At 42.9% G+C, this 22,386-nt stretch overlaps 1 protein-coding gene across 2 annotated transcripts in view; it reads left to right on the plus strand.

Annotated features, from left to right (window-relative positions):
• Positions 1-22,146, plus strand: part of flt1 (fms related receptor tyrosine kinase 1) — a 38,410-nt gene extending 16,264 nt beyond the window's left edge. For both annotated transcript variants that reach the window (XM_034108413.2, XM_034108414.2), the window contains exons 11-30: positions 1,500-1,623; positions 7,368-7,476; positions 8,336-8,638; positions 11,411-11,557; positions 11,633-11,764; positions 12,973-13,079; positions 13,433-13,568; positions 13,958-14,062; positions 14,710-14,823; positions 16,044-16,132; positions 16,490-16,532; positions 16,606-16,703; positions 16,793-16,915; positions 17,421-17,532; positions 17,766-17,865; positions 19,167-19,272; positions 19,400-19,497; positions 19,767-19,836; positions 19,927-20,018; positions 20,984-22,146. In XM_034108413.2, the coding sequence (XP_033964304.1) occupies positions 1,500-1,623; positions 7,368-7,476; positions 8,336-8,638; positions 11,411-11,557; positions 11,633-11,764; positions 12,973-13,079; positions 13,433-13,568; positions 13,958-14,062; positions 14,710-14,823; positions 16,044-16,132; positions 16,490-16,532; positions 16,606-16,703; positions 16,793-16,915; positions 17,421-17,532; positions 17,766-17,865; positions 19,167-19,272; positions 19,400-19,497; positions 19,767-19,836; positions 19,927-20,018; positions 20,984-21,152 (2,377 nt within the window). In that variant the 3' untranslated portion in view covers positions 21,153-22,146. The remainder of the gene's footprint in view (positions 1-1,499; positions 1,624-7,367; positions 7,477-8,335; positions 8,639-11,410; positions 11,558-11,632; positions 11,765-12,972; positions 13,080-13,432; positions 13,569-13,957; positions 14,063-14,709; positions 14,824-16,043; positions 16,133-16,489; positions 16,533-16,605; positions 16,704-16,792; positions 16,916-17,420; positions 17,533-17,765; positions 17,866-19,166; positions 19,273-19,399; positions 19,498-19,766; positions 19,837-19,926; positions 20,019-20,983) is intronic.
• Positions 22,147-22,386: the final 240 nt, after the last annotated feature.

The raw sequence follows: 22,386 nt of genomic DNA on the forward strand, positions 1-22,386 counted from the left end.
GTCCGCACATCCATCCAACTAATGATATCTGTGTGTGTGAGTGCGGCTTTGAGTGAGAACGCTTTTCCTGGGAAGCGTGGGGGTGTCAGCCGGTGTGGTGGGCGTGTGTGTGTTTGAGCAGCATGTGTGTGTGCAGGTCTGTGGTGTCATGCACAGGGTGGGTCATCTCGAGATGCCAAGAGGAAGAGCAATCAGAGAGGAGCAGAGGGAGGAGCTGAGCTCAGACAGAGAGGGGTACTGACACTTCACACACACAGCATCAATGAACACCGCTTACAGTAAGCAAGATGGATAGTGTCTAAATGATGAACGTGCGCGTTATGCTGCCAGGGGATGGATTTGTTTTGTGGCAGAACAACAATGCCGTCTGGCAGAACCGGCAAGCCCTATGTTTGCCCCGCCACACAACATACCTCCCCTCTTTATAATCTTACCATCAAGTGTTTTATACTTCAGATCATGAATATGAAGCAACATTTTTTTAGAATGACACTAAATGCATTCTCTCTAATCTACCGTCACACATTTATCTAAATTAATCAATCTTTGTTGGTAAATGATGACCATATATTGACTATATTTGGGTATTGGACTGCTTTGACTTGACTAATTGAAGTAATTGAAAACACTTTGGGTTCTGCAAAATTATCACGCTGTTCAATCTTAACACAAAATGATATATCCATACATTTAAAATAATCTAAATATTAATAAATAGTCAAAACTATAATGACAAATATTCAAAAATGATCATTTCAGAGCTCTCGATGTCCATACAAAACATTATTAAAACTGTGAAAAGGAATGAATAAATGAAGTTAATTTTTAATTTATATGATATATGATAACCAAAGTGCATTTTCAACGAATGATAATTGCGCACATTCAAATGTACTTTCATGAAGCACATGTTCTTGCTCCTTGCTGCTGATGGTACTTGCTACATGGTTATAACATTACATGTATCTTCATATTCAGCTTTACATGTAGAGAAGAGATGAGATGAGATGCAGGCTGGGTTTTACATTGTAGGTAGCATAAATGAACCAGAGAGCCGCCTCCATGCGTTCCCACAGCCCTCTGTGTAATCTATGGATTTAGACTGGTGAGAGTCGCTGAGAGGGACAGGAACTCTCGTCCTGGAAATGTGGGATGATTTGTTAAGAATGGAAGGAAGTTGATCCTCCGGATTACAAACCACCTCTGCATCCTCCGCAGATGAACAATCCAGCATGACATAGCGCTCCAAAGATCCACTATTGTCAGCCTGCAGGACGGCGTCACAGGATGTGATGCTATTGATACAAATGTTGATGGTGACTTTGTGAATGAGATAACATCACGCAGCGATGACCAAGGCGTCCCCCTGAAGTCCGGGTATTCCTCCTGCCGAGCGCAGCTGAGAAAATCCCACACACACCTGGAGGAGACATAAAATGACTTGTGTCAACACAGCTGAGTCTCTGTCACTCTCCTCCTCTTCCTCTTCCCTCTTCAAGGTGTGTGTGTCCCACGTCCTCCTCACTGTGGAGTCCAGTAATAGAGAGGGTCCCCGCCACGTCCACAAGCAACCACATCCTGAGTGTTACACACAGACAGGAAGTGCTTCAGGGGAAAAACAAGGTGGGTGAAGCACTGACACACACACGTAATGATTTACTCAAATAGAGCCAGTTAGGTATTTTGTACCATATCTAAATTACACATATCTCGTAAAATAACCGTACATTTTTATATCTTATTTTCAGACTGTATTGGAATGTTCTTCCTCTACCAAAAATGGTCACTACCGAAACATAGTATAAACACTGCAGTCAAAAAGTATTGTAACCCGTTAAGATTGTTTTACCTTCCCTTCTCTAAATAGTATTTTAATAAATATTTCTTGAGGATTTTCACAATTAAATTAATAAAAGTGCATTTTTAATCAAATTTCAAAGTTCAAATTATACAATTAATAAAAATCATAATGCAAACTTTCTTTGTAAAATGCATAATACTGATCATATTGATTCCAGAGTTGATGATTGTTGAAATTAAACATACATTAAACCAATCAGTATCATATCATTTTAGTTGATGACTCAATATACTTAATTTTTTACAAAACATCCAGTGTTTCGGTAGTGACCACAGTATTTTGTTCTCAAGGTTGTTTCATATTCCCTCAACCTTATTGCTTAATCTTAACTCATAACATGCCTTATGTTGAAGTGTGAATGTTTGAAGCTACTGACCCAGAATCAGCACTTTAGTAACAGGCTGAAATAGAGGGAAATGAGGCTAGAATGCATGATCTGTTTGGTATTTTGAGCAAAACACTTCATAGACATGTTTTTATATATCTGAGACCTATAATATATGCCTAACAATAGTATAATAAGAGACCTTTAAAGTAACTCACTGATTTTCAGACTTTAAACCACATTTATTTCAAAATGGTGGGATTAACCTGCTTCCCATTCCATTTTGTCACAACCAAAACGATCATGTCACGAAGTGACGATTGTAGCTAAAATTGAGCATAACTAAAGAATGCTAGCAAGTACATGGCTAGCATACACGTTTTTGAAGAGGTTTACACGCATAAAAACATAATACTTTGCATAAAACCCCGAAAAAGTTTACTTAATTGAAGATAATATGTGTTCGGTAGTGAAAATTCTTAAGGTCACACGCCGATTTTCAGATTTTTGAACAGATATCAAAAGTATGGGATGTAGCTACTGGCCATTCATGAGGGACAGGGATGCAGTGTCACTGCCTAGACAAAAGTGCAGTGGTGTGGCTAAAAACCAGGCTCAGCCATTGGACTAAAACCCCTTGTGTTTCGGTAGTGACATGAAAACTGGGGACATTATTTTTTGAGTACAGTTTTTTTATTAAGAAATGATACCCACAATAAATCTAAATATTCCAACTTCTGTTTGAATGTAATCATAAAGATCTTTTAAATACACTATTGAACAAAATAAAATAAAAATGTTTTAAGTGTTATTTACAGAACGTTAAATGTAGATGTCAGGGTTGGGGACAGCTACTTCCCAATAGAAAGTACCCTATAAATGATGTTTTTGTATATATTAAGCTTATCAATATATCATGTAATGCCTTGTGTTTAAATAGACCATAAAATATTCTTAGTAAATATCTATGTCTGAATACTTAATTGTTTTGTTAAATAGTTTTCTTGTTGTTTGTACTAACTCGGTAGAATGCCCCATACAGTAGATTCAATGTAGATATTTGGTGCAAAGACGTTGGATCATACTGTAGGTTACAATTTAATTAAACTGGCCCTATCCTGCTGATGTTCAGGTGTATATCAGTATGTAGTGTCTCTACTTTAAAGAGTCCTCTCCTGCTGATGTTCAGGTGTATATCAGTATGTAGCGTCTCTACTTTAAAGAGTCCTCTCCTGCTGATGTTCAGGTGTATATCAGTATGTAGTGTCTCTACTTTAAAGAGTCCTCTCCTGCTGATGTTCAGGTGTATATCAGTATGTAGTGTCTCTACTTTAAAGAGTCCTCTCCTGCTGATGTTCAGGTGTATATCAGTATGGAGTGTCTCTACTTTAAAGAGTCCTCTCCTGCTGATGTTCAGGTGTATATCAGTATGGAGTGTCTCTACTTTAAAGAGTCCTCTCCTGCTGATGTTCAGGTGTATATCAGTATGTAGTGTCTCTACTTTAAAGAGTCCTCTCCTGCTGATATTCAGGTGTATATCAGTATGTAGTGTCTCTACTTTAAAGAGTCCTCTCCTGTTGATGTTCAGGTGTATATCAGTATGTAGTGTGTCTACTTTTTAAAGAGTCCTCTCCTGCTGATGTTCAGGTGTATATCAGTATGTAGTGTCTCTACTTTAAAGAGTCCTCTCCTGCTGATGTTCAGGTGTATATCAGTATGTAGTGTCTCTACTTTAAAGAGTCCTCTCCTGCTGATGTTCAGGTGTATATCAGTATGTAGTGTCTCTACTTTAAAGAGTCCTCTCCTGCTGATATTCAGGTGTATATCAGTATGTAGTGTCTCTACTTTAAAGAGTCCTCTCCTGCTGATGTCCAGGTGTATATCAGTATGTAGTGTCTCTACTTTAAAGAGTCCTCTCCTGCTGATGTTCAGGTGTATATCAGTATGTAGTGTCTCTACTTTAAAGAGTCCTCTCCTGCTGATGTTCAGGTGTATATCAGTATGTAGTGTCTCTACTTTAAAGAGTGCTCTCCTGCTGATGTTCAGGTGTATAACAGTATGTAGTGTCTCTACTTTAAAGAGTCCTCTCCTGATGATGTTCAGGTGTATATCAGTATGTAGTGTCTCTACTTTAAAGAGTCCTCTCCTGCTGATGTTCAGGTGTATATCAGTATGTAGTGTCTCTACTTTAAAGAGTCCTCTCCTGCTGATGTTCAGGTGTATATCAGTATGTAGTGTCTCTACTTTAAAGAGTCCTCTCCTGCTGATGTCCAGGTGTATATCAGTATGTAGTGTCTCTACTTTAAAGAGTCCTCTCCTGCTGATGTTCAGGTGTATATCAGTATGTAGTGTCTCTACTTTAAAGAGTCCTCTCCTGCTGATGTTCAGGTGTATATCAGTATGTAGTGTCTCTACTTTAAAGAGTGCTCTCCTGCTGATGTTCAGGTGTATACCAGTATGTAGTGTCTCTACTTTAAAGAGTCCTCTCCTGATGATGTTCAGGTGTATATCAGTATGTAGTGGCTCTACTTTAAAGAGTCCTCTCCTGCTGATGTTCAGGTGTATATTAGTATGTAGTGTCTCTACTTTAAAGAGTCCTCTCCTGCTGATGTTCAGGTGTATATCAGTATGTAGTGTCTCTACTTTAAAGAGTCCTCTCCTGCTGATGTTCAGATGTATATCAGTATGTAGTGTCTCTACTTTAAAGAGTCCTCTCCTGCTGATGTTCAGGTGTATATCAGTATGTAGTGTCTCTACTTTAAAGAGTCCTCTCCTGCTGATGTTCAGGTGTATATCAGTATGTAGTGTCTCTACTTTAAAGAGTCCTCTCCTGCTGATGTTCAGGTGTATATCAGTATGTAGTGTCTCTACTTTAAAGAGTCCTCTCCTGCTGATGTTCAGGTGTATATCAGTATGTAGTGTCTCTACTTTAAAGAGTCCTCTCCTGCTGATGTTCAGGTGTATATCAGTATGTAGTGTCTCTACTTTAAAGAGTCCTCTCCTGCTGATGTTCAGATGTATATCAGTATGTAGTGTCTCTACTTTAAAGAGTCCTCTCCTGCTGATGTTCAGGTGTATATCAGTATGTAGTGTCTCTACTTTAAAGAGTCCTCTCCTGCTGATGTTCAGGTGTATATCAGTATGTAGTGTCTCTACTTTAAAGAGTCCTCTCCTGCTGATGTTCAGGTGTATATCAGTATGTAGTGTCTCTACTTTAAAGAGTCCTCTCCTGCTGATGTTCAGGTGTATATCAGTATGTAGTGTCTCTACTTTAAAGAGTCCTCTCCTGCTGATGTTCAGGTGTATATCAGTATGTAGTGTCTCTACTTTAAAGAGTCCTCTCCTGCTGATGTTCAGGTGTATATCAGTATGTAGTGTCTCTACTTTAAAGAGTCCTCTCCTGCTGATGTTCAGGTGTATATCAGTATGTAGTGTCTCTACTTTAAAGAGTCCTCTCCTGCTGATGTTCAGGTGTATATCAGTATGTAGTGTCTCTACTTTAAAGAGTCCCTCTCCTGCTGATGTTCAGGTGTATATCAGTATGTAGTGTCTCTACTTTAAAGAGTCCTCTCCTGCTGATGTTCAGGTGTATATCAGTATGTAGTGTCTCTACTTTAAAGAGTCCTCTCTTGCTGATGTTCAGGTGTATATCAGTATGTAGTGTCTCTACTTTAAAGAGTCCTCTCCTGCTGATGTTCAGGTGTATATCAGTATGTAGTGTCTCTACTTTAAAGAGTCCTCTCCTGCTGATGTTCAGGTGTATATCAGTATGTAGTGTCTCTACTTTAAAGAGTCCTCTCCTGCTGATGTTCAGGTGTATATCAGTATGTAGTGTCTCTACTTTAAAGAGTCCTCTCCTGCTGATGTTCAGGTGTATATCAGTATGTAGTGTCTCTACTTTAAAGAGTCCTCTCCTGCTGATGTTCAGGTGTATATCAGTATGTAGTGTCTCTACTTTAAAGAGTCCTCTCCTGCTGATGTTCAGGTGTATATCAGTATGTAGTGTCTCTACTTTAAAGAGTCCTCTCCTGCTGATGTTCAGGTGTATATCAGTATGTAGTGTCTCTACTTTAAAGAGTCCTCTCCTGCTGATGTTCAGGTGTATATCAGTATGTAGTGTCTCTACTTTAAAGAGTCCTCTCTTGCTGATGTTCAGGTGTATATCAGTATGTAGTGTCTCTACTGGGACATGTCTCCATGCTTTAATGTTCAAAAAGCTGCAGCACCTCTTTTCACCCTCTGTCTGAAACCAGAGCACAGGAGAGCTCTGATTGGTTAGCTGGCCAGCTCTGTTGTGATTGGTCAACCGCTGAGAGATGTCCCACTCCTTAGCCTATCACATACAATGTGTTTGAGCACTAGCCAATAGAGGTGCGAACGTTATATAGTGATGTCACTCTGGAGGATTTAACCCTTCGCAGACCATTTAAGTGCACACAAATATGACGTATTCCGTAGACAAAAAAACTAAAGAAAATCATCGGATAATAACAGAATACAAATTAACGAAATATAGCTTTTTCACTCACTGTATCATATCTGATCTTACTCACTTCTCCCCCGCACACACACACACACACACACACACACACACACACACACACACACACACACACACACACACACACACACACACACATAGTCAGACACACACCTTTATTAGTACTTATCAACAGCCTGCATGTCGTGCTGCCCACTGACCTGGAAGTGGGCAGGAGGTCTGGCTCAGAAACCCCTATTGTCCGCTGATGGAAAACATGATTCCTGCCATTAGGGGCAGAGGTAATGAGCCTTAAATGTGTGTGTGTGTGTGTGTGTGTGTGTGTGTGTGTGTGTGTGTGTGTGTGTGTGTGTGTGTGTGTGTGTGTGTGTGTGTGTGTGTGTGTGTGTGTGTGTGTGTGTGTGTGTGTGTGTGTGTGTGTGTGTGTGTGTGTGTGTGTGTGTGTGTGTGTGTGTGTGTGTGTGTGTATTTGGGCAGCACAGTGTGCTTCCCAGTTGCCAGCTGGCCTTACTTTAATTTACAGACCCTCCGTAAGAATGAGCCAATCCCAGACATGTATACACACACATGACCTCTGTGGCAGCATCATACACAAAATAAAATATGTCCATTGGTCCATTTGACTTTACATTTTTAAGTGCGAGTGCTCAAGACTTGTGACGTGTGTTTGCTCTTTTCAGACGGTGGGGGTCCTGACTGTGGCAGAGGCCTCTGTGTCTGGAGGATATCGCTGCGTCGCCTTCAACGCTGCCGGAGCAGATCAGCTCCTCATCCACTTCTACGTCACAGGTGAGGAGAGAACAGGAGAGGTGCTAGTGAGCATCTTATTTCAAAAGCAACAGATCACAAAAGTCAATAGAGGCGTCACACCACACTTTCAAAAGCAACTGTCACAAAACCCAATTTCCTCCTGGGTTAGTTAAATATTATAATTATGATTCTGCCTCTGCTTGATTGTCTTTACGATACATCTCAACTCAAAGGTGCTCCATTAGTAACGTACACATCTGACACTTGCTTCAGATTAGACATTATTAAAGTATGTGGCTTCCCCTTTGTGAGTTCCTCATGTGAAAATGTGAAGTACCAGATCCAAGTGCTCAAAAATGAAACGGATGAAGTCACATGCTCATTATTGTCGGTTGGCAGAACAACGTAGCCTACGTGCATTGGATACACACTGCCGTTGTGTGTGTGTGTGAGGTTAGATTTGTTACTAGGCGTACAGGTAAAGGTTTGTGTGTACTTGTGTCAGTGCTAAGGCTGAGCTGTGAGTGTGTGAGCAGGAGTGAAACAGGAACCTGGGGCTCTTATCGTTCCACTTCCCCGCGCAGCGCACTTCCTTGGACTGGCAGGTCCGCTTTATTTCGGGAGGCCTTGGGGTGTTCGGGAAAGATAAACACTATCTGCCATCAGGAAACTCTCGAGCCGTTTCCACGGGAAGTTTCAAATGGCTAAAGTAAATAAAAAGCATTTTCACTGTATTCCACTAGCTGCTTTTACACACAACAGCCGTTCAACTTTGTCGTCAAAGGTTACAGAAATGGAGGTGGAGCTCTCCTGGTTTCAGACAGGATCGCATGTGGAGAAACCGAGAGGTGTTTTTAAAATATTCATGGTTCCTCTTCTTCCAAATCTTTCTCCTCAGATGTCCCAGGAGGCTTCAGTGTGAGTCAGAGGGAGGAGCCTAGAGAGGGCGGAGACCTCCATCTCACCTGTTCAGCCAATAAGTACCTGTATGGTGCGTTATCATGGCAACGGGTGAATGACACAGGGCACGCCCAATCACGCAGCCCCGCCCCGCAGCAGCTCACATCCGGGGCGTTCTCCAATTCACTGGTCCTGTTACTAAGCAACCTAACAGCCACAGACTCAGGAGCCTACAGATGCTCCACCCACCACCTGGTCACCGGGCAGAACACAGACCTGGACACACAGGTGGAGGTCACAAGTGAGTGCTGATCCTCTTCATCTCCCTCCTCCTCTTCATCTCCCTCCTCAACGTGTGGAGTCAATATAAGGCTTTTTTCAGACATTTCCTTTAAGTGAAAAGTATGGAAACGTAGAAGGGCCATCATCATTTGACTATTATAGTGAATATCTAACTAACATTGAACCAATACTAAATATATAATGTTGACATTTAAATACCACTCATCCGTCTAATTTAACTTGAGCTTCAGACTTCAGAAAAATGTCAAAGTAGAATATTTGAATGCTATTAATTGAATGCTAATTAGCTTTTAAGCAGAGCTACACACTTCACTATAGGCACAACTATTTAGTTACATACATCTCAAATAATGTAACTTCTCTTTGCTTCCATACAAACCGTGTTATGCATGAATTGATGGACTGACTTATTCAGAGATCCCTGAGTTGAACAAGGGCCCCCAAATTAGATCAATTATTAAGGCCTTCAAAAATGTTGTTCTTGATGTCTGATTACCGAATTGTAATTAAATGTAGGTTGTGATCTCTCGCTGTTTTAAACCCACCCCCATGTTTTCTGTGCACAAACAAACAAACAAACAAACAAACTCTCACAGCTGCTTGGGAATTGGGTCCCCTCAGCTTCCTGGGGCCCCACCCTGCCTTTGCTCTTGCGCTCCAGCTCAGCACTTCTTTCACGTGGGAATGAGCCCTTGCCTGGAGGAAGAGCACACAATGGCACTTCCCACAATGCCACATTTACAGGCCCCCACACGGGGCCGGAGCAACAATCAGCCAATCAGACACTGTCAGGCCGCAGCCCCCGCGGACAATCATCAATTGTTGTCCAGGAGGAAGATCGGGGAAACAACAATCAGTCGCCTTGGTTAAGTGACTTTTCTTCATGTCTTTTACTGCTGTTCTGCACACAATCAGGGCCCAACACGTCAGCTTCCTCCCGCGGGACCCCCACAAAGGAATTACTAGAGAGACAGGGTGACCACGAAGATGCTAGGGAGCCAGAAAGTGAGAGAATGGAGGAAAATTAAAGCATGGGATCATCTGGATACACCAAAGGAAACTGAAACCTGCATTGTGTGCACTCATGACTGTTCACATGATGAAATACTACATTGTTGTTACAAATGGGTTTGTATCGCGGGCAGGGTTGGGAGGGTTACTTTGTAAATGTAATCAGTTACTGATTACTGATTACATGGCTGTTAAAGTAATCCGAATACAGTTACAGTTACGTGTCTTTAAAAAGTAACGTAATCAGATTACTTTTGGATTACTTTTGGATTACTTACTTTTTCCATCTAAAATGGGTATGTTTTGGTGAACAGGAGACACAAAAAGCAAAAGGAAACTGAACGTGTTTTTACTGTTTTAATGGCTTATCAAGAGCACAACTGAAACATCACATCTGAAACGATTTAACAACATAATACACTTGTTGGGGATGCAGCTTGTGATGTGAGGAGTGAGTGAGGGACACGGCTTAGAAAGGGCGTGTCGCCTTCTGTCCTGCCAGTGTTGGCAGGACATGAATTAAAATGTCGAACTCGGACTTCATTTTAAGGACATTTCGGCCAGGGGTGTAGAGCTATATTTGTTTAAGCACCTAATCGGCAAAACAGGAGAGGAGAGTGTGTGCACCAGTCTGCCTTGATCTATGAATTCATGTCTGTGACTCTCACGGTATCTGCTGCCCGCAGCTGTTTTTTAGAAGGAAAACCTGCTTCACTTCATGACATCTCTGCAGCACCAGGAGGCAGCGGGAGGGTTAACTCCGCCTCTGAGAAGACGAGCTCGCACCGCCTTTCGCACCGCCTTCACTGTGTTTACCTTCAGAAATAATCATTAGTAAGGCTAAAGAGCGACCGCAGGCTGATGTGTTTTAACCACACACACCTCTATATACACATGTTTCCTCCATGTTTCGTTGTTATTGTTTCACTGAGCGAGCGGACCCGCGATTGTTTTTCAAACGCTTTTTTGGCCCATCTGCGGCGGTAATAGGTTTTGTGCGCTGTGATTCCGCTGTACCTTTAGTAATGAATATTAAATGTTGAGAGGAAATCTTTCCACCAATAATTCCAATAAGTAATCCAAAATGTATTCACTTCAGGTTTATGAAAGTAACTGTAATCAGATTACTCGTTTTTCAAATGTAACGCAAGCTGAATACAGTTACTTGATTTTTGTATTCTGATTACGTAACGCCGTTACATGTATTCCGTTACAACCCAACCCTGATCGCGGGGTATTTCAGGGTGAGTAAGGGGCCCAAGAGGACTCAGCTGACTCACAGGTTGAAACCAAGGCCACACACATCTAGAACAAATGTGTCACTACCACTGCCATTTATTGTCTAAAAGTGGCACGGGTCCAGAAGACATAGCTCTGCTTTTACGTCACCACAGATCTGTTGAAGTCTATAAATAACTACAACTGTTATCAGCTATGGCAGGTTTAAAGTATGGAAAATAAAGTAGACAAAATGCAAATTATACTACTATTATATGCAGGAATGTGTTAACTGGTGTGAGCAGATAAAATGTATTGTCTTTTAGATATTTTAATGTCATCATTCAAATCTACAAATTAGCTTACCTGAGTTTATTAAATTACATAATACCCTTCAGAAATGTGTAGAATAAAAGTGGCATGAATGTAAAGTACAGAATGTAGTACTTGGGTTAATGTTCTTAGTACCATTAGACCCCTGTTTATAAGTCACGATTTGCACAAACACACACATATTGACGGTGTGTGTTTTTCCTTTCAGTTTTGGAGCCTCCAGTGCTGCTTGATAATCTGACAGATTGCACAGTGAATGTCAGCAGCTCCGTCTTCCTCAGCTGTCCGTCTGCAGGCGTCCCCCCGCCCACCGTCACATGGTACAAGGACGAACAAGCTCTCTCTCAGGGATCAGGTATTACACATGCACCACAAACATGTCAACTGTAGTAATCATCTGGTGTCTAACAAGTGTGTACCACCGCGTCAGGTATTGTGATATCCCCAGACGATGGGACCCTCAACATCGATCGAATCACAGCGGAGGACCAGGGTCTGTATACGTGCCAGGCGACCAATGAGAGGGGGTCAGCAGAGAGCTCTGCCTATATATGGGTTAATGGTAAGCATCTGTCAACCAGCAGCCAATCAATGGCATCCCGGCCTTTGATTGGCTGTGTTGTCTCACAGAGAGGACACTTCCATATATGGATATGTCTGAATGTCCATTGTTCCCAGCTCTGTGAACAGATGTGTCGCCTGGATGTACACACATTCAAAATATCACTTTATTTAGGCGTGTTGTCATTCTCTATTAATGGGAGAGGATATTTCTGTTCTTGAGAATATTGATCAAAGGACACACTCCTTTGTTGAGTTGTCTTCTACACACACACACACACACACACACACACACACACACACACACACACACATACAGAGACACACACAGACAGAGACACACAGAGACACACACACACGCACGGCGGGTTGTGGTGGAATAGCATTGTTTGAGTACCATTATGTGTGGAGTAGTGGGCGCTTTTCGTGTGTGTGTGTGTGTGTGTGTGTGTGTGTGTGTGTGTGTGTGTGTGTGTGTGTGTGTGTGTGTGTGTGTGTGTGTGTGTGTGTGTGTGTGTGTGTGTGTGTGTGTGTGTGTGTGTGTGTGTGTGTGTGTGTGTGTGTGTGTGTGTGTGTGTGTGTGTGTGTGTGTGTGTGTGTGTGTGTGTGTGTGTGTGTGTGTGTGTGTGTGTGTGTGTGTGTGTGTGTGTGTGTGTGTGGTGTGTGTGTGTGTGTGTGTGTGTGTGTGTGTGTGTGTGTGTGTGTGTGTGTGTGTGTGTGTGTGTGTGTGTGTGTGTGTGTGTGTGTGTGTGTGTGTGTGTGTGTGTGTGTGTGTGTGTGTGTGTGTGTGTGTGTGTGTGGATCAGGAAGGAAGCTGTCTCCCGTCTTTATTTCCTCCAGAAGGGCCCAGCCTAAATCTCAGAGAGTCTTGGTTTTCTACCGGGTTGAGCATTTCACTTCTTCACATAAGAAAATAATAATGATTGGTATTTAATAACGGGGATGGATGTTAATGCAATATGGCTTGATCGTGAAAACACACCGGTTTGAAAGTACAATGATTTATTGCAATTCTCACCAAATAATCGTATTTATCTGTCTTTGATTTTCTCCATTTCACAATAAACTGAAATGAATGTATAATAGAATTCTAGCTTTATCAAGATTACATTGTTCAAAGTCCTATGCAGGCCTGCTTTCGTGTATTAAGTTCACGTAATAACACTCAAAAAGTAAATCTATACGAGCACAGTGTGTTTGTGGTTCTAGGTGCCTCTGAAGCCTCCTTCCTGGAGATCCCAGCTCTCACCTGTACCTGTGTGGTGGCCACTCTGCTCTGGCTGTTTCTGACCCTCGTCATACGCAAGCTGAAGCAGGTGAGAGGAAACTAGTCTGTTTTCTGGGTATTATATGTACTTGTGTGAGTATTGTTATCTTTCTTTGAGTTGTCTCAGAATCACAAAATTCTACTAGTATTATCCATAATAATGATGATAATGATAAAGGGTGGATGGGTGGACATTAGTTGCATATTATTGTATATTTTGACATTTATTCTCCACCTGCCACGCCTTCTTTGTTCCTTCCTTGGCTAACACACATCAATACATCCTTGAAAGAACACCTAGTCTAGTTTGAAGTCTCTTACAAATCTACATGTTTGGAATTGTATACTCGAGTATGGCTTTTTCAGTTTTACAACATACGCTACCCTGTTCTTTCTCCACAGCCCAACAGCTCAAACACCAAACCAGAGTTCCTGTCAATCATTCTGGACAGAGGAGGCGGACCAATGGAGGAGCCGTGTGAGAGACTGCAGTACGACCCCAGCCAATGGGAGTTCCCTCGAGAGCGGCTCAAATTAGGTAAACTCATTTAATTTATAGCAAACAAACAAAAATGTTTTTCTAACAGCAAGTGTCTTTGGGAGTATAATGCTGTTACGATGTGAGTTATTTAAGATCACGCCACAGATAGAAGGACTTTCTCAGAGGTCTTATCGGTTATTATTGGGAGTGATTCCATTAATCAGACTTGTGTTGTCTGCGCTGAGCTTATCACCTCCAGTAAACTGTGTTGACTCGAACTAATCAGCTCGCAGGGTGGGATCCAGCTAGATGGACTGTTGATGAAGTCTTCTCTTATCAGCATCTCACGTCCAGGGTGGATAGTCATTAATAAAGTAGCTCAATTAGACTCCAAAACCCTCCCTTCCCCCCCCCCGTCAGCCCCCTAACAGTCTCTCCTCTCTCAGGGAAGCCTCTGGGCCGCGGGGCCTTCGGGAAGGTGGTGCAGGCGGCTGCCTTCGGGATAGAAAACACCACCAGCTGCACCACTGTGGCCGTGAAGATGCTCAAAGGTACAGGCAGTAGGACATTCACTCAGGCACTACTGTATGTTCATCTAATGCTTCTATACACTTCGACTGTACTTCCTAAAAAGGGAAATAATGCACTTTTCAGATAAAGATTTTGCATTGAGATCAACTATAACATAATGCAGCTTTATCATTGAACCAGTGGACTTACTGTTAAAAGGTACAAAAAGGTTGAATTATCCAATATATTACACAGTTGAAAAAGAAAATCCTGACATAAATCAGTGTATATTGTCTACAAAAGTAATCGAATAATGTCACATAATAAACAATATATATATATATATAAGTTATAATATACTACATGTTATGTATTGTAGTTAAACCGTGAACATTATTGCTTTATATTCTCATGTTAATTGAAATATTTTACTTATTGCACATTCTTACCTGAACGTATAGCTACATATTTTTATTCTATTTAAAAGTATATATTTGTTTAACTACTTTAACTATATTTGCGGATAATACTCCTGTTCTTTTTCTTACTTTTTGACATTATTGTATTGGTACTTTTCTAGTAAGGAATCTGAGTCCCTTATTTACCTCTGCTCTGGGTGAAAGATTCCTAATCGGAAAAGAAAGTACCCAAACATTTCTGCCACTCTTTTCTACCTTTTGTCCACCAGAGGGCGCTACAGCCAGCGATCACAAGGCTCTGATGACTGAACTGAAGATCCTCAATCACATTGGACATCATCTGAATGTAGTCAACCTCCTGGGAGCATGCACCAAGCCCGAAGGTGTGTGTGTGTGTGTGTGTGTGTGTGTGTGTGTGTGTGTGTGTGTGTGTGTGTGTGTGTGTGTGTGTGTGTGTGTGTGTGTGTGTGTGTGTGTGTGTGTGTGTGTGTGTGTGTGTGTGTGTGTGTGTCTTTCCCGTGTGTGTGTGTGTGTGTGTGTGTGTGTGTGTGTGTGTGTGTGTGTGTGTCTGTCTTTCCCATGCATATGTATGTGTGTATGTCTGTCTTTCCCATGCATATGTATGTGTCTGTGTGTGTGTGTGTGTGTGTGTGTGTGTGTGTGTGTGTGTGTGTGTGTGTGTGTGTGTGTGTGTGTGTGTGTGTGTGTGTGTGTGTGTGTGTGTGTGTGTGTGTGTGTGTGTGTGTGTGTGTGTGTGTCTTTCCCATGCGTGTGTGTGTGTGTGTGTGTGTGTGTGTGTGTGTGTGTGTGTGTGTGTGTCTGTCTTTCCCGTGTGTGTGTGTGTGTGTGTGTGTGTGTGTGTGTGTGTGTGTGTGTGTGTGTGTGTGTGTGTGTGTGTGTGTGTGTGTGTGTGTGTGTGTGTGTGTGTGTGTGTGTGTGTCTTTCCCATGCTTGTGTGTATTTGTGTGTATGTGACGTGTGTGTGTGTGTGTGTGTGTGTGTGTGTGTGTTCCCATGCATGTGTGTGGGTTCCATGCAAGTCTGTGTGTGTGTGTGTGTGTGTGTGTGTGTGTGTGTGTGTGTGTGTGTGTGTGTGTGTGTGTGTGTGTGTGTGTGTGTGTGTGTGTGTGTGTGTGTGTGTGTGTGTGTGTGTGTGTGTGTGTGTGTGTGTGTGTGTGTGTGTGTGTGTGTGTGTGTGTGTGTGTGTGTGTGTGTGTGTCTGTCTTTCCCATGCATATGTGTGTGTGTGAGAGTGTGTGCGTGTCTGTCTTTCCCATGCATATGTATGTGACGTGTGTGTGTGTGTGTGTGTGTGTGTGTGTGTGTGTGTGTGTGTGTGTTCCCATGCATGTGTGTGTGTGTGTGTGTGTGTGTGTGTGTGTGTGTGTGTGTGTCTTTCCCATGCTTGTGTGTGTGTGTGTGTGTGTGTGTGTGTGTGTGTGTGTGTGTGTGTGTGTTCCCATGCATGTGTGTGGGTTCCATGCAAGTGTGTGTGTGTTCCCTTTGCACGTGTGTTTTAAAGAAGCCTATTGATATAAGTTCATGTCAGTGCATGTATCGGTGAACTATGTATGCAATAATGTGTGTTTTTCTGTGTGTGCAGGGCCACTGATGGTCATCGTCGAGTACTGTTGCTATGGAAATCTGTCTACCTTCCTGAAGGGCAAGAGAGAAGTGTTTGTGCACGACCGTGTGAGTCTACAGACAGAGAGATGGTGTCGTGATAGCGGTGTTCACACACACAGAACCACCATGTCGTGCAGGGAGAGATCACACATGCCTCTGCACACCACACTTCTCCTTGCAGCGCAAATGGCCCCTTCTCACACTTACAAAACGATACATTTAAAAGCACTTCTGCAATCGGTTTGAGGTTCTAAAGTGTTATCAGGTCTCAAGCAGGACGTGCACTGCCTTAATTTCTTCACAGGTTCAGACACAAATACCAACGGGGCCTCAGGGGTCATCATCGTGTATGACATGTTGACTCTTATCTCATAGTATATCTGATGAACTCTAACTGATTTCTTCTCATCTGCTGGATTAAAGGATGGAGAGCCAGTGTGTGATGACAATACAGAGCATCACCTCGGTAAGACAGGAGCTTTATTATCATGTTCTTGTGAGTGTGCTTGATTAAATCCCTGCCTTCCCCGTTCCTCCAGACACCAAATGTGGCTCCAACTCTCCTTTATTCCTGGAGGATCTGATCTCCTTCAGCTTCCAGGTGGTGCGGGGGATGGAGTTCCTCGCCTCTCGCAAGGTTTGATACCCGACGTCTGTGTTCGTGGATGCTGTACACATGCGTATTCCTTTGTATCACATGTTGTCCTCTCTGTGTTTCTGCTGCAGTGTATCCACAGAGACCTGGCAGCCAGAAACATTTTGCTCTCTGACAATAAAGTGGTGAAGATCTGTGACTTCGGCCTGGCCAGAGACATCTACAAAGACCCCGACTACGTCCGCAAGGGAGATGTGAGTACATGTGAGCAATGTGGCTCCAAAGGCTACACTCTAAAGGTTTTACATCACCATAACACGTCATAAGATACTCGAGGAAAGCTCACAACTGTACGCACATTCTTCGGGGGTTATTGCATATTACATTTTACACACTCACTGGTTATAGTATTTCACATTTTAGAATTCATAATTACTGTAATTTCATTAGCAATTCTTAGTCAAAACAACTCTTTTTATAGTAGTACATTCACAAAACAAACTGCCTCCACATTAATAACACATTCTGAGGCCTCTTTAAACATATCTCTGTGAATTACGTTTTTAGTTATTCTTGTGGCTGAAACAGGACTACTGTTATTAAATGGCCGTACCTGACAGATTAAACCAAGTGTATTTTAATCAAACTCAGAGGACTTAAGCTCCCGTCATGAATGTGTCTTTGATCTGAGGCCTCACAGCGTTTCAACCAGCCAGACCTTTCACGCTCTCTTCTGTCACTCCTGTGATTGCCCGACAGGCCCGCCTCCCTCTGAAATGGATGTCTCCAGAAGCCATCTTTGACAAGGTGTTCACCACGCAGAGTGACGTGTGGTCCTTCGGCATCCTGCTGTGGGAGATCTTCTCTCTGGGTAACAGATCTCTCAACATCGTTTTGCTCTAAACGAACACAAGCTGTTCTGAAACTACCTCACCGACCGGATATAGTTTACTTTCATAAGAAGCTACTGTGCACATTTTATGAATATAGTACACAATGTTTATATTTGTCTGTCTGTGTCAGTAGATTGGTGTATTAGAGTATTCTGTATGTTTTATAGTGTACTCTTCTGAATATCTGAATATGTGTGTGATTGTCCAACAGGAGGTTCTCCGTACCCTGGTCTTCAGATCGATGAAGAGTTCTGCCACAGACTGAAGGCGGGAACAAGGATGCGAGCGCCTGAATACAGCACACCTGAGATGTGGGTCCATAGGATGTCAACACTGTTATGTGTTAGGCAGGGACGTAATGAGTTAAAGTACAATAAGTAGGGAGGTGGTACATTGGGGGTCCAAGGGAGCAGGGTTTAAAGCAGGGGTGTTTAAAGCAGGGGTGTCCAAACCACGGCCCGGGGGCCAAATGTGGCCGTGGGCCATCTTGAATCGGCCCTAAGCAAATTCAAAAAGTATAATGGAATATGGCCCACACATGCAAATAGTGCTTTTCTTATATTGTACTTCTTAAATATACATGTAAACATATATTACACATTAGTATTCATGTGTTAATAAGCCCACTTTTCAAATTAATTCAGTCGATTCAAGTTGAAAATATTTTCTAACATATCTTAGTAGATAAGATAAAAGCCCAATGACTTATTTATATAACAGCAGGGCCGCCCCTCCCTACAGGCCGATCACGCAGACTGCGTGGGGCCTCACCTCGCGGAGGGGGCCTCACCTCGCGGAGGGGGCCTCACCTCGCGGAGGGGGCCTCACCTCGCGGAGGGGGCCTCACCTCGCGGAGGGTGCCTCACCTCGCGGAGGGGGCCTCACCTCGCGGAGGGGGCCTCACCTCGCGGAGGGAGCCTCACCTCGCGGAGGGGGCCTCACCTCGCGGAGGGAGCCTCACCTCGCGGAGGGGGCCTCACCTCGCGGAGGGTGCCTCACCTCGCGGAGGGGGCCTCACCTCGCGGAGGGAGCCTCACCTCGTGGAGGGTGCTTCATTTTGCGGAGGGAGCCTCGTCTGAAGCGCAAATGCGGCGCACCTACAGTGTAACGGTACGTCCACACAGCAGCTTTTCAAAAATCTATGGGCGGAGAAGCGTTGGAAGCGGTGGAAGATTTGTTTAAAGCCGCTGTGTGGACGGACCGTAAGCGCCACAGTTTCGCCGCTGCTAGGCTCCACTAGCAAGTTTGGACACCCCTGATTTAAAGCTTTATGTCGTGGCTCATAATGTGACCCAGGCAGTTTGTGTCAAATGTTAACACCCCATCTGTCTGTGTGTGTGTGTGTGTGTGTGTGTGTGTGTGTGTGTGTGTGTGTGTGTGTGTGTGTGTGTGTGTGTGTGTGTGTGTGTGTGTGTGTGTGTGTGTGTGTGTGTGTGTGTGTGTGTGTGTGTGTGTGTGTGTGTGTGTGTGTGTGTGTGTGGTGTGTGTGTGTGTGTGTGTGTGTGTGTGTGTGTGTGTGTGTGTGTGTGTGTGTGTGTGTGTGTGTGTGTGTGTGTGTGTGTGTGTGTGTGTGTGTGTGTGTGTGTGTGTGTGTGCGCGCGCGCGCGCGCAGCTACAGCACAATGCTGGCCTGTTGGGAGGCCGGACCCTCAGACCGACCCACCTTCACTAACCTGGTGGAGACCCTGGGAGACCTGCTGCAAGCGCGCGTTCAGCAGGTCAGGCTTTCTTCTTTTGATCTAGCTTCTTCAGGCTTATGATGTATCTCTTAGCCAACATTGATAAGCTTACAAAAAGACATACAAATTCCCCAAAATAATCTGATTTGATTCGTCTCTTTTACAGGAAGGCAAGGATTACATTCCTCTGGGGTCTTTTACGGCTGGAGATACTGGTCGCAGCGTGACATGCAAAGAAAACCCGCTTGCAGTCACAAACCTGAGGTAAGGACTCCTTAGAGAGGAAATAAAAACATTACACTATCTGATATTTGCCTGAGCTACAAATGAAGATGTCGAATGTACACGTAAACAAGTATGGTGGAGAAGTACGGTGGTGGTGTAATGAATATGAGAAAAGGCAGAATGAACAAGATGGATGTGAAAGAGATGAGAGCCGTGAAAGGTAACTGAAACTCAATTCAGAAACAACAGGAAACAGGTTGAGAAAGAAGAAGAAATGCAATGTTTTGAATCCAAATCTTTCCCTCCAGTTACATGAGGGGTATGGCCACACTTCAGACGTTTGAGGAACTTCCCTGCGTGGAGCCAGACTGCCTGAATGTAAGGAAACGTCTTCCCTTCTGCTTGAATATACACACAAAAGAAACAGTAACTCTCTGACCATTTGCATGTTTGCAATCTGTGCTTCAGGACGAGCAGAGTGACAGCGGCATGGTCCTGCCGTCCGAAGAGCTGAAGCACGTGACGTGGAAAAAATGCACCAAGAGCGAGAAACTGAGCAGGTAATCTGTAATCTCTCAGTGACTCGCCATTTAACGTTATGTTGTCTGTCACAAGAACACACAGTGAGGTTGCAAACAATCAAAAAATATACTTGTGATGTGAAGAAAACAGTTAAAGGGGACCTATCATGCAAAATGCACTTTGTGATGTGTTTTATACATAACTATGTGTCCGGTGCGTCGGGGAACTCACGCAAACCCTCTCTCTTTTCCTCCGTACCCAAATCTTTTAAAAACAGGGGTACAACGAGCGGATACAGATTGCTGCCGATCGGACATCAAATCGGCAGCGGGCCCACAGAGAGTAGCTATCAGAAACAATGCCTGACGTGTTTTGGACGTAATCTCGTCTTTGTTTACATTAGCAAGCCTCGCTAACACTCAGAGCTAACCTGTACTGGAGAGCACACGTGTTTGAAAAGCAGGAAATAAAAAATAACTCACTTTGTGATAAACCCGCAAGAGAAAAAGCATTTGAGCTCCATGCTGTTTCAGAAATAATCCTTGATGTGGTTTAGAACAGGATGGTGTTTTATCACAGCAGAATTTAACTTTATCTCCGGTAGAATTCTGATCAGGCATTAGCTCCGCCTCCTATTTTTTTCTTTTGTAAAGCTAAGGACCCAAAATCCTTGTTTCTCTAACAGGGCTGCAAAAGAGGGGTATGAGCAGTATGAGGCATGGCTACAACGGGGGATCTGTTTGGTATTTTAAGCAAAAAACTTCACAGACATGTTTTGTATAGGTATGGCCCTACAATATATGTTTCAAATATAGCATGATAGGTCCACTTTAAGATATGATGATTCTATGAAGACAAAACTAGTTTTTATTGTCTTAAAATGTATTAAAGGCTGATAAAAGGTATAGTATGTCGAAAAATGTTTAAAGATACTTAGTGTAGTCTATCGAATACATTTAAAAAACAATAGTATGATAACAAGTCTCTTTTTGTATGTTTATAGGCTTTTTTCTTTCACTAAGTGCCGGGACCACCAGATGCCTTTCTTCCGCGATGACATCAGCGGTCTCCGTAGCAACGAGCCGTCCATCCTGCCGTCTGATTGGGCGTCTGACGAGGGCAGCTCCCCTCCTCCAGACTACAACTCTGCTTTTCTGTACCCCTCCCTCTAGCATCTGTTCTTAGAAAACTTAACGGGTGTATAATAATTTGTATTAATCTTCTCTTTTTGCATACTCTACCTCGTTACAGTATTTGCGTGGCCTCCTTTATCTCCGTCCAAGATCATTTCTCTTGATCGAACACCCTTTCTAATATTACCAAGTATTACCTTGCCACACATAAACCCCTTCTAAGAGCAGCTTAGTATTACCTGATAGTACTTATAACATACAATTATGAAGAATGTATGTACTGACCAACAAGTACACAGAGTATTGTATTGGTACCTTGTGTACTTAGCTTTGTGAAGAGGAACATGCTGTATTCAATAATGGTTCCTCCTACATAGCTGCTATATGCTGGAAAATGTGTAACATAAGATGTATGAAGATAGTGTTGTGTCCGTTTCAATTAACTTGTTTTAAATATAGATTTCATTTATATTATTAAAAACTGTTATGTAGCTTATTGCAAAAATAATACAAAACCCTATGTATCAGTTTCTGTATTAAAATACTGCTGTTCACATATTGTAAAATGTGATGGTGATTGTTTTAGTTGTGTTTGTGTGGGGGAGAAGTGTGTTCTGATGTGGAAGATGCTGGGTGTTTCTCAAAGTCGAGGACGCTTCCTTGGTAGGACAGGTCCTTCAGAAGCGAGGCAAGAATCCTTCCTAGCCTCAGAAAACGAAGAATTGTGGAGCAGGCTAGCAGTTGTGCGTCATATGCGAGGCCCCGTCTTAAATGGAGTGTGATTTCAGCCAAAGATTTGGGAAATTGGTCCGTGCGCAAAGCATTGTGGGGATTTTAAGACCGCGGAGGATACACATGTGCAGCCTCGACATTTCCCGCAACGAAGTACGCAGGGCTCGGTAGAATTCCAAGTATGCTGGACATTGGAACAGTCCTTCGGCGGCACTCGACGACATGGCATACTTGAAATAGTGGCTCTGGAGCAGCCTTCCTCGACATTGAGAAATACCCATATATGCAGAAGGGAATTGAGTGATTTTCGATTTTTTGACATGTCGAAATAAGGCTTTTTGTCCTTTTTTACTTGCTATATCAAAACTTTTCTGTAATTTTTAACGACATACGCCTAATTTCGACATAAAAGATGTTTTTTTAAATTGCATTTTTATGACTTTTCGGTCATTTTTAACAAATATTTTTCAGACGGGGGGACCCTTATCTAAAAATATGCAATTATGCATGCTATGACTTTTCTGTCATTTTTAACGACATA

This window comes from Pseudochaenichthys georgianus, chromosome 20 (assembly GCF_902827115.2).
Source record: "Pseudochaenichthys georgianus chromosome 20, fPseGeo1.2, whole genome shotgun sequence".
NCBI classification, from domain to species: domain Eukaryota; kingdom Metazoa; phylum Chordata; class Actinopteri; order Perciformes; family Channichthyidae; genus Pseudochaenichthys; species Pseudochaenichthys georgianus.